This window comes from Gopherus flavomarginatus, chromosome 4, assembly GCF_025201925.1.
Source record: "Gopherus flavomarginatus isolate rGopFla2 chromosome 4, rGopFla2.mat.asm, whole genome shotgun sequence".
Classification (NCBI taxonomy): domain Eukaryota; kingdom Metazoa; phylum Chordata; order Testudines; family Testudinidae; genus Gopherus; species Gopherus flavomarginatus.
Window position 1 is genome coordinate 43278350 of NC_066620.1, and position 19333 is coordinate 43297682.

The 19333-nt window shown below is 36.8% G+C and overlaps 1 protein-coding gene across 2 annotated transcripts in view; it reads right to left on the reverse strand.

The window, feature by feature from the left end:
- Positions 1-19333, reverse strand: part of EML4 (EMAP like 4) — a 273784-nt gene that overhangs the window by 203231 nt on the left and 51220 nt on the right. The window contains exon 2 of one of the 2 annotated variants that reach the window (XM_050951784.1): positions 4616-4665. The exons of the other annotated variant lie outside the window; for it this stretch is intronic. Within the exon in view, the coding sequence (XP_050807741.1) occupies positions 4616-4640 (25 nt within the window). The 5' untranslated portion in view covers positions 4641-4665. The remainder of the gene's footprint in view (positions 1-4615; positions 4666-19333) is intronic. 2 annotated transcript variants of the gene reach the window in all.

A 19333-nucleotide genomic window follows, 5' to 3' on the forward strand; every position in this document is an offset into this window, starting at 1 on the left:
AATTATACATTCTGAACAAAATTCTCAGAGAGAAATGTGATTTGTACGTTGTCAGTGTCTCTACCAAAAAGAAAAAATGCCAATAATGTTAAGGGGAGGGGGGAATCTACCAAATGTAAAAGCCTCCAATATCATTGCCATGAGATAGAAAGGGGCTGGTTCTATGCAGGGCAGGGCAATTTATCACAACTAACCTGCTGCAAAGCAAGAGAAGAGATGGCTTAAACTGCAACATTTTTCTCTCCCCCATTCCAGAAACCAAAGATAAACTACAGTGTTTCTGATGAGCAAGGTTACCACCTTCACAGGGAAAATGAAATGCCACTATGGAAATGATCCTAGTCTAGATGCCTTGACCATAAGCAATAAAGGGAATGGAAAACAGGGCCTATGCACTGAGTTAATACAGAACATTCTCTCAGGTGCAGGGTCTAACTGATTTCCATATGTGGGGCTGGGAAGGAATTTCCCCCCAGGCCAGATTGGCAGTGACAGGGAAACAGGGGGTGGGGGATTCACCTTTCTCTGCAGTGGGTGGGTGCAGGTCACTTGCTAGGATTATCTGGGTATATTTCACTGAATCATTGGCACTGGTGCACCTCGGTCCCTCCTAATCTCTTCTCTTCCTGTGGCACAAAACAGTCTAGTCTCTGGTGGGCTGTAATACTTTGGTCTAATTTTGGTTGTTGGTTTAGCATGTAGGTGCTGCTGGTGGCCTGTGATATACAGGATGCCAGACTCCATGATCTGGTAGTCCCTTCTGGCCTTGATCTCTTTGACTATGACACTAAAACCAATCTTTCAGAGCCATGACAAAGAACATGGCACAATGACAGCCATATGTGGAATTACCACACAAAAGAAATACCCCATTATCTTCGAGAGACTGACCTTTTCACTTACACTAGCCCATAATCTGCTGAAGCATAGAGGTCACACACTTCGTTTATGGGAAGGACATATGCTGATCACACTATTATATGAGCACTCCCTGCTGGCCTATTAGACATGCATCAATGGTATCCTCAAGGGTACCCTCTCCAAAGTCAGGTGGAGCGCCACAGTGTTTGTTGCAGCTAGTTTAGTGGGGAGAAAAAAAACACAGAAGCCTGTAGAATAACAAGGTGGGCATTCACACTATCTTGTTTCTGGAAAAGGGACATTACTGGCAAAACCAGAAAAGAAAAGGAAAGGGAGGGGGAAAAAAGAGAAATTAACTTGTTGTGCAATAAACTGTTTCTCCCTATGCATTTTTGCTTATTTTACATAACGTGTGATTGAAAACAACTGTCAATATATCCTATATAGTTCTATTACAACAACCCCAACATACATTGTACTTGCATAGGTTGTTCTCCTGATAATAAGTCTTCTCTTAACCCTCAGTTTTCTAACTGGAAAACACAAGCAAACAAGCAAATCAAATGTCACTCTGAAAACACTTTTTTCAGTCTCCACTTTTATGTAACAATAGATCACACACTTTGAATCTGCCCTAGAAGACTGAACTATTAAACCTAATTATCTTCCTTATTCTCATAGCATAGCACTGATCAATAATCATCCAGAAGAAACTGCAGTGATCTCTAGTTCATGTGTATTTTAATATTTAAATAGCATTCAAGACAGGTATTAGAGAGACGGTCCCTTGGGTGCCCAGAAAATTTTGTTTTTGCTAATTGAAAACAGGCACGTAGAGTGGAATGTACAAGACTGCCAACAGTCTTGCAAGGAGGTAATGCAAGTAGGAGTTATGTACTGTGAATATCACGTAAACCTGTCTACAAATTAAAGAATTATCTCCATGCAGAAAAAAATTAAGTGCTTAATTATCAACACTCTTAATTTTACACAGTTCCGACTTAAGCCAAAAACCACATCACATCCCACCCTTCTAAGAGGTTGTCAGACATAAAGCAGAAAAATAAACAGAATCTGAAGACTGGAGCTCAGTTAGAGCATGTTTAAGTCTGCTTATTTTTCAACTCTCTTTTGCTATTCTGTTTTCACCTTACATTAGCAGCCTTCATCTGCCACCTTTCCTGCAACCCAAAGAGAAGGTAAAAGGGATTTTCCCAGAAACTAAGATCCTGATTAGTGCTAGTGAATAGTTTTCATTCAAAACATTTCACAATTCCACCCGCCCCCGACCATATTGTCTATAAAAATCTTCCATTTCAGTCTAAATTTGTCAAGTGTTCATTGAAAAAAAAAACACAAAATACAAAAAAAATCAGGTTTCAGGTTTTTGGACAACAACCCAAAAGCTTTTAAATAAAATGTTTGACAAAAATGAAAACTTTTTCATGGGAACAAAAGCCATTTCCTGACCAGCTCTAGTCCTAACCCTATAAGGTGCTATACAGCCTCAGGTCCCTTTGAAAGCATGCAGGACCTCCCAGGATCAGGCCATGCGCAAATCAGTGTTATTCAGTTAAACATCCCGTTTCTCTTATGTTGAGAAAACTCTACTGAGGTCTTAAATGCCATCTCACATGTTGCAGCCATGTTAAGAAACTACTTAACATATGAACTTAAAGCAGATTGAAAAAGCTCCTCTCACAGTATAATTAATATATGTATATCTATCTTCATGATAGGGACATACTCTGAATGTATTTTACACAGCAGTTCTCTGAAAGTAATCCTTAACCAGAAAACCTTTACCAGTCTGCTTTAACAAGTCCTAAGAATTCAACAATCAACATCTCCTACCAATAAGAAAGCTAGAGATGCATTATACAAAGGCAAAATGACGAAACATTCTGCAAAAGGAGGATTACAAATGCTTCATTTTAAACAGAAGGAATGCTAAATATCTTGGTAATCAAATATTCTAGAACCTAGCAAAATCCTTTGAGAGAAAGCCATCAGCTGCTGTTACACCAGTGAACAAAAGTTCAGTTCTCTGTCTCCCTTCCTTATGCCAGCACCAGTATAGGAGGCAAGCTTAGCCCTTTGAGTTGATAGGAGCACTAAAAACTTTCTTCTGATACCTCCTTGGGGCTGATGAAAGTGGCGGCTCTGGAGGGAAGCAAAACAGAAGGAAGAAACCTAAGAAGAGTATAGTAAAATCCCTGGGATTCTCGGTGGGAGGAAAGGGAGCCTATTTTATTGAGTAACATTTAAATAGTCTTAAAATTTTTGCTTTTTTTTCCCAAGTGGAGTTTTGTCACAAACTAGACAGCAGAGGCTGCAGCACCAGCAGTTCAAAGTTCTCCACACTTCCGTAGCAGTGTGCCTCAGTCTGCCTGGGTGTCACCCCCCCAAGAAGGTGAAATATTCATCAATTGTGCTCCCTACTAATTAGTGACAACTGTGATGGTGCCTTTGGTGTACATGCACCCCTAGACTAAAATCACGAACTTGTTTCACAAGGACAGGACAGGTGTCCAGTAATTCGGGGGTACCATGAAAATGGGACAAAATTAAAAAGTGACCTACAAGCAAAAGGTTTCATGTCCCACTATCTCTACAAATCCCCTATAAAACTGCTCTTTATAAAAAGGGCTTGACTCCCAATGCTTTATACAACTATGGAGTAATATTAAAGAAGCCTGCCGAAAACTTGCCAGAAACTAGCCTCTTGACACAGTCTTCCCCTCTCACACCCATCTGCTTCAGTTACAAAAAAGCCTTTCAGTAAAGGAACCAGGAGAAGCTCGGCAATATTCACACATATAGAATTAAGATTTTCACAACATTCATAAAATGTACTGTGTTTGCTTCAGATGAACATAATGTTGAGACATGTTAAAAATAGTATTTATCATGGACTTGGCAAAAGCCATGATAAATAACATTTGCCTCTAAGGGTCAAATTTTCAAAAGGTTCTACCACAAAAGTTGGCTATTTATGTATTCAAACCAAGCATTTGCTGCACAAATATGGATTGCCGCAGGCACAACATGAACATCCTCTTTTGAAATGGTGATATTTTAAGACCCACATTCAGCGCTCAGGAAATATTTTTTCCTCCTAATATGAAAAGCAATTAAAATTGCAATTACTCATGAAGTTTCAGTTTTTACATCAGCAATGATTTACACCAATCAAGGCCTCAGTCCTGCAAAACTGTGCCCGTGCAGAGCCCCACTGACTTCAGTCAATACGTACAATGTAATCACTGAACACAAAAGCACAGTTTTATACTTTAAACAAAAAAAGGATTTTTCTTCATTCAAACCATAACTTTCTGAAAACAGGCATTAATAACTTTAAGAGCTATTATAGAGCCATAACTCTATGACTTTCACTATAAAGCTATGGACATTTATTTTCATAGCTCCAAAGAGAGCAGTTCAGCGGCACTGCTTACTATGAACCAAGGTTTACATTAACTGCCAACGCAAAGGGCAAACCTTATGCAATACACCTGTCTGGTGCCGCACTGAAAAAGGTGCTGCAGCAGCAAAGTTATGCATGCTTAATTTGATACATTTTATAAGAAATAATCCACTCTCTCACAATGTTTGAAATTCCTGAGTGCCAAGCCAGTGTTATTTTAATAAAAACAAGAATTAAAGTAGCTTTGCTGTAATATTTCACTTAACGAAAGCCTCATTAGCTACATCATTCACTGTTTATCACAGTAATGTTCAGACTTATCCTTACCACAATGATTGGGAACAGTATCCATCTGTTCTGTTGTTATCCAGTTGTCGCTGAATAAAATTAATAAACAAAGGTTGAAAATGGAACAGTATTTGCTATTGCTTTTTCATTTCAAAACTTTGCGTTTTCCCCTTTTTGATTGAGCTGTTTTAGGAGAATCAATTTAAAAGCCTCAAATGTGTCTTTAGAAAAGCAATACTGCTATGAACAAAGGTCAAAACTGAAGATTTGAAACTGCTTAGAAGAGGTGTGGCTGCTGAAACTTGACATAGCTGCGTCACAGAAATTTAACTTTGGCAAACACAGCTTCCTGAATTCAAACAAATCTAAGACAGGGCTATCTTTTGTTCCAGCAATAACCAATTATTGCACCGACATTCAAGGTCATTTAGAAAAAAAACGAAAATTACACCATTAGCTTTTTCACTCCAAGTTATATATATTTAAAGATTTTCCACACTGAACAAGTGTTACTCCTGTTTCAGATTATCACAAGCGAACATGAATGAAAGTATATGAATGCCCAGCTCCAGAACAAGAAGGATGAGAAGGCAAGAATTCAGATATTCACATTCTTCTTAGAAAACTTGTGGTGTCATCCTTATAAAGTAAAATAAATAAAAACAGTTTTTTTCTTTGCACTTAAAGAAATCAATCACTTAAAACCTTCTACTCTTATATTATCAGAACAATTGCTATTTTAAGATCATATTGCTATTTTAAGATCCTATTACTGAGAAAGACTTATGAATTATCTAATGAGAACGTTATAGTCTTAAGTATCAGTAAGAATAATTTCATCCACCTTGCATACATTCTGAAGATGTAAGGCTTTTCTTATTTTGTTAGTTTGTTCAAAAAGGGAATAAAGCCAAGAACACATTATAAATTATCAACATTCTACTTAAAAACAGAACTCCCTTCCTCTAGTTGAGATTATTTAGTTGTAAATTTATATCAAGATTTAAAGCAAATGACAGAGGCACTAGGTGCAACTCCCCCCTCCAAACATTCAGCAGTTAATTCTCTACACAAGTAAAAACTTGCTATTGTCACTACAACGGAAAAAATTGAAGAAACAAGAATATCCAGTTTTGATAATAGATACTTTAAACAAAATAAGTGTTTTGGAAGGGATGTAAAACCTTATACTTCAAGATTTTAAAAAATCTCTAGTTACTAGGGGGTTAGGAGCAGGTTTACCCACAGCTGCCTGCCTTGTGCGGGGGGCGGAGGGCTGCACCTTGCAGTCATTTATGTCAGTCTGGCATTGACCATTGTTGGAGACAGGATACTGGACTAGATGGACAACAGGTGTACTCTCATATGGCAATTCCCATGTTCCTGTGTAAAACACCAATCAACCATGGGGAAAATAAGGCAATTTTTCTCAGGCTATCAAAGGGTTTCCTGAACAATTGTTAAGAACCAATAGTTTCTACATGAATCCCATTCAGTTTACATACTTAACTCTGTGTGTTTTCGTACATATATTACAGTAATTGGATACTACATTAAACAAGAATGAATAATGGCTGCAAATAATATGATTGTGTAATACTTCATACCACTCTAAAGGACAAAGTGAAATACAGCATGCTGTTTTGGTTTTTTGTTTGCTGCATATCAGAGCACAAACTAAAACATTATATATATCTCCACACAGGAGCAACTTTGCTAAAGGTACTGTTTATCATATCCTAGCTGGAATTAAATAGATTTTTTAGACCACCAATAATAATACACATATTTACCAAATTCACCCATTAACAGATCACACAGACAGTAGGGATTTGTAGAGAGAGGTCCAGACTGAGGAAAACAACTTATATTTTTAAACTATATTTTACATATAGTACTTCTACTTGTTCAATTAGACCGGATATACTGTATACAAATTTTATTAAGCAATAAAGTCATTTTAAATTCCCAAAATATCCTGCAAATAGTAATAAGGAATTACTAAAGCTTTCATTTTTTTTCCCCAACCTGGATTATCTGAACGTAACATTTTTAAACACTGGACTAGAAACACGCTTATCTGCAAAAATAAAAAAAATTTCCTTTTTCAAAATCCAAAAAAATTGGATTAATCCTCACACCAAACTAATGTATAATTCTCCATAAGAAGTTGCTTTGTATCTGTGAAACAGATTGAAATTATGAATGGATATTTCTGTGCTTGCACACATCTATATGAGCATTTCATAAAATCAAGATTTATACACACAAACATACAGATTTCACAAAAAACTCTAACTGATGTTATCATCAGCATCATCAGAAAATCTGGGCCACGGTGTTCTCCATCATGTGATAAATTGAATGATCAGTTTGGGGATTTTGTTTGTTTTTAAATATATACACGTTGATCTTTATTGTGCATGAACTATATGTAACTTTTTAAAGAGATTCTGAATTTCAGCTAGAGGGAGGGCTGATTTAAAAAAAAATCTGAGCACCTAAAATTCTTACTTTATCTCCTTTTAAAGAAAATTCAGTAGATTGATACATTGATAGAAGGAGTACCAATGTGTTTGTTTTTAATTTATTTTCACGTACTACAAGATATTAGCACACTTCTGTTTTGTTCCCTAAAAATTACTAATTTTATTTCTCTAAATAAATGGAACATTCTTTACGGGCCACACTAGAACTGACTCTTTTCTCTAAATTACACAGTGCAAGCTACAGGATTTCTGGACACGTTGTGCCAGCTCTGAAGTTGGTACTAGGGACAGAAAACAAAAGACATCCAATGGCAATGTTTCAGCAACTAAATTCATTATGCTTCTATTTCAATTCGTTACTACAAAATACCACTAAGAATAGGAACTTAGCAGGATTTTTTTTAAGAATACTGCAAGATGGATAATGAGAATATTCAGAGTTCCTTTAGAAAGAGTGAAACATTTTTATAAGGGATATAAACCCTGATTTGTGAGGGCACAAGATAGCTATTGACTGATAAAGTTTACAAAGAAACTTCTCCTATTAAGTTATTTAACTGTGCATGGTGGAGCGTCTTGTCTTGCACTTCTTCTGATGCACCTGGGACTATCCACTGTTGGACACGGACTACTAGATCGCTGGCCTGATCTACTAAAACAACACTTACGTTCTGCAGATCTGAAAAGTCTTAATTCAGATAGTGACTCTTTAGAGCAGGGATCTACTTTTTATGTATGACTCAAAGAGGCCATGCAAACTCATCAGTTTAAATTAAAGGTAGTCACCAAACATTATCAGAAGACAAGCTTGGTCAACCTAGCCAACGTTCTGTACCTCATCTCATAATACCCCGACAGGCTCAAACTAACTACCCCAACAGGCTCAAACTAACCATAGCAAGGATCCAGCTTCTTTCTGTGGCATGGTCATCTGCTCAGCCTTTGGATTTCCATGTGCAAATCTGGCTGGAATTTAATGCTGCATTAACTCTTCATGAGTCCTCTCCTTAGTTGCAAATAAGCATCCAGAATGAAGCAGCCAATGGCAACATGGCTCCAACAGGATCTGTGCTAACACTGGGAGGAGAGGAGTTAGTACAGCTAACTAAGGGGGCAGCCATCCATTCAGGACGACAACTGCCTTTGCTGATCCGGATCTGTGGGGTTGAGTCTGCATCCCCTTGTCAGCACCAAAAGACTCAGATATCCCTCCCAGAGGAAAGGGTGATAATCCCAAAATGTATCTGATGAAGTTGCAGAGTTGTCAGTTTGATTTGTGTGGATTTTTGTGCAAGAGGAGGAGATTCAGTCCTGAGCCCAATAAACATTCTTAAGCATTTAACTTTCTTTAAAAAAGGAAGGAGTCTAAATTGACAACAGAAGGGGCATGTTCTCCTCTTCCCAATAAAACCCAACACACACACACACACACACACACACACACACACACCTCTATCTCACTGCAATGTAGAATACCTATGTGGCTCTACCACATTTTTTGAAGTGATGGTACTGTCAGAAAATCATAATAGCCAGACTAGATCAGAGCAGTGGCTCATCTATCCTGTTTCTGAGAAAGGCCAGTACCAGCTGCTTCAAAATAAGGTGCAAGGAACATAGCAACAGGTATTTATATAATAACTTGCCCTCTGGAAATTTTTCTCCCAACCCCAATAATTAGAAGATTGCTTATGCCCTGAAGCCTATCACTTCTCATATATTTTGTTGTTATTTTCTGTAACAACACTCAATATTCTTGTTGTTCATATAAAAGCCTAATCTATCTTTGACTCCTGAGTTTTGAGTTCAATGACGCTGTGCGGCAATGAATTCCACAGTCTAAATATTCACTCTGTGAAAAAAGTATTTCCTTTTATGGAGTTTGAATTTACCATCTTTCAGTTTCATTGAATGTTCCCTAGTTCTTGTATGAGAACTAGAACTAGAATTAGAATAGAAATTTCTGATCTACAGTACCTTCTCTATACCATTCATTATTGTAATACACTTATATCAAATCCTCTCTCTTCTATCTCCTTTTTAAGATAAATAGTCCCAATTTTTTCATTCCATCTTCATATGAGTTGTTCCATGTACCTAATCATTGTTGTTGACCATCTCTGAAATATTCCCTATTTATGCTATATTCTTTTCGAAATGAGGAGAGCAGAACCAAACAGAGTATACCGGAGGAGGTTGTAATCTTGATTTATATAAGGGGGTAGTAATATTTTCCATATTATTCTCTATTCCATTCTTTATAGGTCATCTTGTTTGCTTTTTGGACTACTGCTGCACACTACGTGGAGGTCTTAACTGAGTTGACCACAATGATATCCAAGTGTCCTTCCCCACTCCTCCCACCCCCAATTTAATTTTAGTAGGATCAGTAGGTCAGATTATTCCCTCCAACCTGCACTATTATACATGTCATCATGCTGCCAATTTACTTAGTTTGGTTAGGCCCCTCTGAAGTTCTTTACAATGCTTTCTGATTTTGACTACATTACATAACTGTCATTTGCAACTTTTACCACTTTGCTGTGCACCACTTTTTCCAAAATACACATATTAAACAACCTTACTTCTAGCACAGAATCTTGTGTCAGCCTGCTGCTAAAGTTTCACATTGGCATAAACTGACCATTTATTTATTTTATTCATTTTTTTCTGACTCTTAGCAACTCTCTGATCTATGACAGCAGATTCCTTTGGTCCCTAAATACTTGGAATTCTTTGAACAGGTCACTCCGAGTGAACAGAAGAAAACAGCTTGACATAATTTATCTGGGCTTTCAAAAAGCTGTCACAAAAGGCTACTGAAGAAACTAATAAATTAGCACGTGCTCATTTTTGTTGCAGAAGTTGTGCTTATTATACCACATCATATGATCTTGAACACATTTTACATTTCTGTTTTTATTTTTAATTTCCAAAATTTGCCAGGCAGAGAAGGATGTCTGGTCAACTGCTCTGGATCACCCTTTACAACGTGTTTAAAGTTATGAGTATGACAGCCTTCCAATCCTCTGTTAAAGCAGCTGATTTTAATGAATAATTGTAGATTTTTACTAGTAGCTCAGCTCCTTTGTTCTTAAATTCCTTCAAAACTCTTAGGTGTAAAACCGTCTGCACAGGTATTGTCATAGTGCCTCATTTCTATTACCAGAAAAGGGCAGGGCAGGGCAGGGATCACTCTTCCAGCCTCCGTGGTGAGGACTGGTGCACAGAAATTATTGAGCAATTGGCCTTACCTTCCTCAACTACACCCTCTACCAGTTGGTGGGTTAGTGGACTCACCCTCTCTTTCTCTTGCAAGTTTCCTGGTTCTGATAAAGATTTATTTTTAATACCTTCAATTATTTGCCCTGCAAATCCATCATAGCCTTGCTAATTTCCTTCTTGTATATTATCTACAGGTAGTTTATGCTCCTTTCTACTGGCTTCACTAGATTGAATTTCCTTTTTCTAAAGGATATCTGTTTGGCTGAAACCTTGCCATTTAGCCACAATGGTTTACTTTTTGCCTTCCTGTTTCCTTTATTGTTTAGAAGTATGCATGCCTTCTGAGACTATTATTGTTTCCTTAAATAACATCCGTGCCAAATCTAACGATCTTAAAGATCTTAATTTTTTTGCTTTCGGCATTAGACTTTACAACTAACTTTTTTTTTAATCTATTTTTCTGAATTTTAGTAACACCATACTAGCTTTTGGTACCTTCCTTCCCCCCAAGATATTGAATTTAATTACAATGTGGCCACTAGTATTTAGAGATGTTTCTTGAATCAACTCTTGCATATTACATAGGGTTAAATCAAGAATACCTTCTCTTCTGTACTCTAGAATAAACATACTCAAGAAACAATGTTATTGGTCAACTATTAAAAGCCCTGCTGTTCACAACAGAACCACATAGTATACTGGTAAATACAAACACCCAACGCTTAATTTCCTTTGACTAATATAATGATTTACAAAACATATTTTCAAATAGCACTAATCTATTTTAACTCTAAATAAGTGGAAAAAAAGATATCAACAGTTCAAAAATGTTAATCAATGTTTTAAATCTAAATCATGGCTTGACATGTATAAAGGCACTAAAATAGCTACAACACAATACAGAAAAGGACTGACAGGTCTGTATGTTTAGTGCACATAAAGGATAGGCAGTCAAGGCTGAAGGAACCTGTCAACGCATGTTGTGTAGCAGATCTTTAAAGATTAGTAAGTTAGGTGCTATTGAATCCGGCAAAAGCATGCTGCATAAAACAGCTTAAAAAAAAGCAATTATTAGCTCATTCAGCAAGAAATCTAAAAAGCAAATGAAAACGCCAACCGCTTCCATCAATGAAAACAGGAAAACAACAAAACAAAGCACGAATGAGTAAGGGAAAGAAGAGTATCTAGCATAAAAATTTAAAATTCCATAACTAATGAGAATCAGCATCATGTGATTCACATCCATCTGCAGGAGGCAAGAAAACAGAGGTGAATTAAGTTATCACTTTGTTAATCCCAAATGACCTTTGCTGCATAAAAGAATGCCCATCATGTTCATGATATTCTCATCTTCAAACATCTCTAAACATAACCAAGCGTAAAATATAGGGTCGCTGTTTAACTCTGGGTTTTAAGCACAACATGTCCCCAGGTCATGTTGGATGAACCACTGTGAAACAATACAATGGCTGTGGAACACAGATTAACAATGTAATCCTACACCATTTTACTCAGTTTTCCTTTGAAACAAAGTACTCTCAGGCTTCTGTAGAACACATATGGTATTATGTAGGACTTCCTGAAGCAAAGCTATTTACAGTTCAGAATACGATTGCGACACTATCTGTATATAATTTCTGTCTTTTGATACACTCTTACTATGCATTTCACTTTATATGAGTTTCAGTGAGATTTACTATTATTTGTATTACAGTAGCACCAAGGAACACCAAATTAAGGCTCAAGGTCTGATTGCCTTAGACACTGTAAGGACAACTAACAATAGATATAGAGTATCTATCAGCATTTAGCAGAAAAAAAGATGTTGCAGCCGAGAAATAGTAACTTGCTGTCAATGTGTATATAAAAAAATGTGTGTGTGTGTGTGTGTGTGTGTACGTGAATATTAATCAGATTTTCATTGCTTTTTATTCTTTTTAGGGCTATGATTAAAATGTTTGAAAGATTACATCTAAACAGCAAAGATTTAAAACAATTTTATTTTAAACCTTAAGGCTTATAGAGACAACACTGCAGAAAAATGAAATGTTAATAAATTGGGAGCTGACAGTTCCTTAATGATAAATTTATAGATGGGAAATGTAGAGTTACAGGTTAAGTTTTAAACATTTAGACTAACTACCTAACCTACTGGGAAGGCATTTAACGTTGCTCTTTTAAAATATAAACTAAATCACATTCGTGAAGAAAAAAACAATAAAGAGCACAAAAATATTCTCCTGCAACCAAAGCAAAACAAGGGAGAGAAATGCATGGATATATCTAAGCACCACTATGGAACTCATACAGGCAGCCTTGCAGACAATACATATTGTAATGCATAATCAGTAGTACAGGGAAGGATGGAGTTGTTACTGAACCCCAAGTCCTGGGAGTCAAGAGATCTGGGTTCACTTCCTGGTTCTGCCAGAGACTTGTCATACAACCTTAGGCAATTCACTTAACTCTGTACCATAGATCCCTTATTTGTATAGTAGGAGTAACGTCCACCTTCCTCACAGGGGTACTTGTGTGGATTAACTAATAAATACTTGTGAAGTAACTTGAGAAACTTTGAAGATGCAACAGAAATGCTAATACACAATTAGAATAAATACAGTAATGAACAATGGGACATGGGAAACGATTTTTTTTTTCAATTCATGTACAAACATGAATTAGTTAATAAATCTTTTAGTAAAAGAATAAAAAAAATGTTCTTCATATGTATCAAATATACACACAGGATGATATCTGACACCAATATCTTATTACTTATTTTGCAAGTTTTCTTCAAATTGAATTAGCACCAAATCATTTTACTCAAATAAATTGTTTACTCTTCTTTTCTTTAAGAGGTAAGAGTATGATATACTACTATGGTCAGATATTTGGGAGAGGTGGGGTAGAGGAGGGGAGATTTGTGCTGTGAGCCAAGCTCAAGCTTTGACATTTTATGCTTTTGGTGGGTAAATAGCATTTACCCTGAGCAATTTTCCACAATGAAGGAGAGAGGAGTAGGCCGCACTTGTTTTTCCCTATCCAGCGGCACGAGAACGCACGTTTAAATGGTCTAATTCGAAGTATCTTTTTAAAACCTCAAGATTTTTTGTTTTACGTAAATAACGTGTGCCCCCACCCCACCCCACCCCACCACACCACACACACAGAGAGGAAGGATACAATAATAATCGATGATGCACTTCTGTCTCATAATAGAATTTTACATTTCTTGTATTGAAGTCTTAATTTCAGATTAATATAGACCAATGACCCAGCAATACAGTTATTCATTGAAACAAACATCACATAATGAGCTTCACTACAAAGTGACAAAACATATTAATGACTAACAAGTTACCACATATATTTGGAAATAAAAATCGTTCCGTTTTAGTTAAGGCTTTGAGTTCATAATTCTATTAACACAAACATTAAAACAAAAGCAATGTACACTAAAGATAGTCACCCAAACAGGCCATGACTGGATTTTCAGAAGAGGAAAGAATCTTTTGAAAGGTCAGTGGAAGTTGTGGGTACGCAGTGAGTTTGAAAAAAAATCAAGACACCAATTATCACTTGCAATAAAGGTAAAAAAATTAACATTTGCACAATCAAGCCAACAATTACTGAGTGTAAAAATCCCACCACAAGGATAAAATCCGCAAGACTCAAAATCAGCCCAGCTGGAATTCCAGATGAAGTCAGAGAGATTACACTAGGGATGCATTTGGCCACTTATGTAATTCCTTGTGATTTCTTCATCCTGCATATTCCAATAACTTTTAAAATTGACAAAATATTAGTTGTCTGCATTTCAAGATCAACTTGCATTTAAACATATACAGTGTGAATTCAGCAAGAGAAAATAAATTCTACCCTGTATCTCAGCACTGTATTTAGAATTAAAGGGTTACACACACTTTCTGTTCCTTAAATGGGAATCAGAATTAATCATACTGCAGTATAATCTACCCCACCTTTCCCTTCCTATCTTCACTTCTCAGCTCCTTCCTCCTGTCTCATAACTATACAGTAAGATTGGCAACAGCGTCTCTCACTTCTTCAGACGTGAGCAATACAGAAAGTCCTATTTCCCAATAGGCCAAAATTCTCTAAATGCCAATTTGCTTATACTCATTTTTACTGTATTAAAAACAAGATCTCTTTATATTATATATATACACCTCTACTGTATCTATCCCCTGTCCATTTCCCTAAAGAAATACAAGGAGGAAGTAAAAAAAGCAACAGGAACACCTACACCATTCTTTCAGAGAGGCCTTGTTCAGTGATATCTTTGTAAAGGCCCAGACTGAAATGATCAAAACGGAAAAAGACATTAAGTAAAATTTAAATGACCTATTTTTCCACTTGCAGTAGTACTTTCTTCCATATCTAAACTGGTTATCTTTACTGTAGGGGGAAGTTCCACACAAACTCCATTTTTCCTCTGTATATAGAATACAGTTAGAGCTCCAATGCTTTTGCAGATTTCTCTAGCAAGTAGTTTTGGGGCAAAATACTGTTTCTTCCTAGTAATTTCTATCTGGAGACTGAACTAATCTATTTGGTACCCCTCTGACTGCACACTGGTATTGGTAGGAGGAACCTGCCTTTCTTCCACTTGCTTGCATTTATACCTTGACATGAAATGCAGATGTTGAACTCCCAAATGACAAAGAAAGAGAAAAAGGGTAAATTCTCCCTACTGGCACATATGTATTTTTAACTGGTGTCTCAGCAAAGGGGAATACAGCATTCAGGATTAGAAAAGAAAATGTGCATGCAGAACATAGCACGTGTTCTGACTTTCCAAGCCAGCTCCAGCATTAGGCAGTGCACTTAATGGCTGCACAACTACTAGGTCAACCCAAAACACATCTCTTAATTCCACCTCGTACTCACCACATTTTCCACTTCCTTCTCATTCATCAAAGCCCCCTCATCACCATCAACTCATCTTTCTTTAGCTAATCCCTTGGAATATTTGTGTGTGAGTTTTAAACAATACAATAAGAAGCCTCTCAGTACATTTTAAAGAACCAGTTGAGAGAGGCATGCTGTTGTAGAATACATTATTTTAATATACTGGTGCATGGGTTGCCCCAGCAGTACATAAACACTTACTTAAAAAAAAAAAAACTTGTAAGAAGGAGTATGATGATCCATCTCCCCTAAAGCAATGCCAGGAGGACAATACTTAAATGTTCTGCCAGTAAGCAAGCAGGAACTCTGAATGCTTATTAGGCAGGATAATTACAATTGCAATTACAAAATGCATTAACTTTTTATGGCTTTCAAGATGGTTAAATCACCAAGTGTCTTAAGAGACTCACTCTCTGGCTTCTAATATATATGCAGTGAAAACTGGATTTTTTAAACATCTACGTTCAACCAAGAATGATCAGACTAATTATAGCTACAACAGCTGTGAACAACTGCAGATAGATATGTTTACACTGGAAGGGAAAAAATGTGTTCTAAACTCCCAATTTCCAAGGCTAGGAGGGACCATTGTGACATTCTGGTCTGTCTTCCTGTATAACACGAGCCATAGAACTTTCCTGAATTAGTTTCTATTTGAACTACAGCATCCAGTCTTGATTTAAAAGTTCCAGTGAGTGAGAATCCACCATACCCTTGGTAAATTCTTCCCATGGTTAATTACTCTCTCTGTTAAAAATTTGCCCCTTATTTCTCGATGATTCCTCATTTATAAGTACCCTTTGAGACCTATCCATTACACAATTTATTCATTCAATGGGTATCATGCTGAATTTTTATCATTCTAGTATCCTAATCAAAATGTTGTTAGCGAAGTCAAATGCCTTACAGAAGTCCAGGTATATTACATAAACACATAAAAACATATTACCTCTATCAATCAAACTGGTAAAATTATTTTTAAAAAAAATCAAGTTAGTTTGGCAGGATCTGTTTTCCATAAACCCATGTTGATTGACATCAATAATATGGGCTTCCTTTAATTCTTTATTTAATCAAGTACCATATTAGCCATTCCATCATTTTACCTGGGACCGATGTCAGGCTGACAGGTCTATAACTAACCGTGTTGTCCTTTTTACCCTTTTTAAAACCTGGCACAACATGAGCTTTCTTCCAGTCCTCTGGAACTTCCCCTTGTTCCAAAACTTATTGAAAATCAACATTAATTTGGGTTAGCTGACCCAGGTTAAAACAGCAGTAAAGACACAGCAATTTAAGCCAAGTTCCCATGTCTTCACTGCTATTTTAACTCAAATTAAGAACACTTTTGTGTCTGTGTGTGTGGTGTAGACATATCCTCAATCAACTAACAGTGGAGACAGAGTTAGAAAATACATTAAAATTTACACCACTACGGGATGCTTGCTATTATCCACAAAACCTATGCTGGATCTGCTTACAGATGAATTTCCTAACCTCTAGCACAGTGGTTCTCAAACTTGTGTAGTGGTGACCCCTTTCACACAGCAAACCTCTGAGTGCAACCCCTCCCCCTTATAAATTAAAAACACTTTTTTTTAATGTTTAACACTATTATAAATGCTGGAGATGAAATCGGATTTGGGGTGGAGACTGACAGCTCACGACCCCCAGGTAATAACCTCACAAGCCCCTGAGGGGCCACAACCCCCAGTTTGAGAACCCCTGCCCTAGTGTATGTCCCCCTGACATACCAACTCCTCCAAGGTGGAGGTAAGCAACACAGAAAAAAAAATCACACTTCATGAACAGTAGATAGACTTCCCAGGTTTCCCATAGCTTGCATTCTTATTTCTTGTTTTCCACCTCTGTAACTATTATTTAATCTTGCATTTTTAACTTTGACTGTGCTCTTGAGACCAATGTCTGCCAGCTACTGCATGTAGTGTGCTCATTTTTCCTGTAATTTTAGTTTTTACCTATTACAAATGTTTTGACCTCTGAGTTGATTAGGTTTGATCCTCCTATCCTAAAATAGCCACTGAAAAGCGTAAATCTCCTGGATTGAAACTTATACCGGTCTGAGGTTCCAAATATGTTGTATCCAATCCTAGAATAGGATCAGAAAAGAACTGCTGCACCAGGGGAACAGCTTTAAGATGCAATATCACAGCAATCATAGTGGCTGCAAAATTATGCTTTGTATAATTGAAAAGTTACAAGTCACAGCTCCTAAATTGTGTACAAATTTTTGTTTTCTGTTCCAGCAGCTCACAAGACACTGTACTTGAAATTTATATTATTCGATTACCATTTTGCTTCTCACCCTGATTTTTGACATGACTTTAAGAGTTGATAACTTGAGAATAACTGCTACAGCGAGAACCCAGTGCCTTATATTTCCTAAAAGCCTAAAATCCACTGTGATAATGGAAAGCTTGGAAAATTTTCTCTTAGTTCAAAGGTTAGAGGGGAGATCAGCTGCTAAAATCAATGAAGTGTTGGAAAAATAAGATTTGCAATAAGAATTGGGTGAACTTAAGGCTAAATATCTTCTCAGGTACCAGGGCTAGGATCACTTCAACAGACCAGGATAGATGTCTCCAGAAAACTGGAGTGCCTGAGGGGGAAACGTTTTCAAGAACTGAAGCTGCATCACAACACAAAAAGGAATAATGGTTATTTCTGCAGTTCAACATATCAGGAAAAAATGTCTGAAAGATGTTGTATAAACAGAAGAAGATAAGCTAGGTTAGTTTAAGTGTACGTATTGTATCTTTACATGAAAATATCAAGCTATATGTTATTTTATTGTCTGTTCTAGAGAAAAGCTACACTGCACACAATAAAACAAACCCAACAAACTAGCAATAATGCAAGGTTAAAATTAAAAAATCAAGCTCTCAAATGCCAGACTAAATCTGCCTCTGTGCTACTGTCTTAAAACATGGTGTCTCTATCAGATTAACAATTAATAATATTATACTGGAATTTTGTATATATTAAATTATGTACTCTTTCCCAAGAGTTAGACTTAATCCAGCAACTGATACCAAACAAGGGAATTCCTGTGACCATGTGGAGTCCCACTGACTCCATGTGGGCATTATTAACTGACTGGGGTTCCGATCCAAGTAGTGTAAGTACCCTCTTGTTCCTAAACTGATCTCCACTGAAATCATGGCCATGATTTCCATATGGTTCTCCCTGGAAGCAAGTGTCTGCTTGCACCAATCCAGTTCCAGGACTGGAGCCATTTGTAATAAATTATGGCACAGCAGACACCCTACAAACGTGGCTGACTTTTTAGTCTCAAAGAGAGCTACAAAGCAAGTTAAATTTTTTTTTAAATAACAGCAGATCAATAATTGCACATATACCTGCATCATAACCCTGTTCAAGATGACTGTAAAATGCAACTGTTTTCTACTGTACGTGAAATATATTCTGTGATCCCTGATGGGAGATGAGGCATTGAAGGAGTGTATAATTATCTTATTTTGATCATTAACTACTGTCAAAAGAATATTGTCTCACACTGATATCACCTGTGTAAGCAGGGATATCCAATTATATAATATTGTAATGCATATACACTTCTGGCCTTCTCACATAATATATGTGATTAGACTGTACGATCTTCAGGGCAGAGACACTGTCTGAAAATAAATTAGCATATTTTGGGTATACCACAATACAATAAATGGTTCCTACCTATGGCACTATAGGTAAAATTCCCATTGTACTCTCTTTCCAGAAGCTTCTCCTTTCAAAACTCTTTTTTTAAAAAAAAATTCTAACAGGCACTCTCTTGCAACAGCAACAATTAAACCCGTACGTTCTGTTGCTTTTGCAACACAGTTCATTACCCAGCTCGAGATACTACTACCAAGATGTGCTCCAGGCAACAAGAAAAATGGAAGGTCACTTTCCACTCAGTGAAGTTCCTGCAAACACACAGCTCCATAATCTCTCCAAAGCTGCTATGTTTTTAACCCTTTCTTCAATTAACTTTCCTCAGAGCAAATTACTCTCACCTGTTCTAGCATGGGGTGATGTCCAAGAGGTCTGATTAGCCAATTTTTCAACCCATCCTTCCAGGCACATCAAGAGC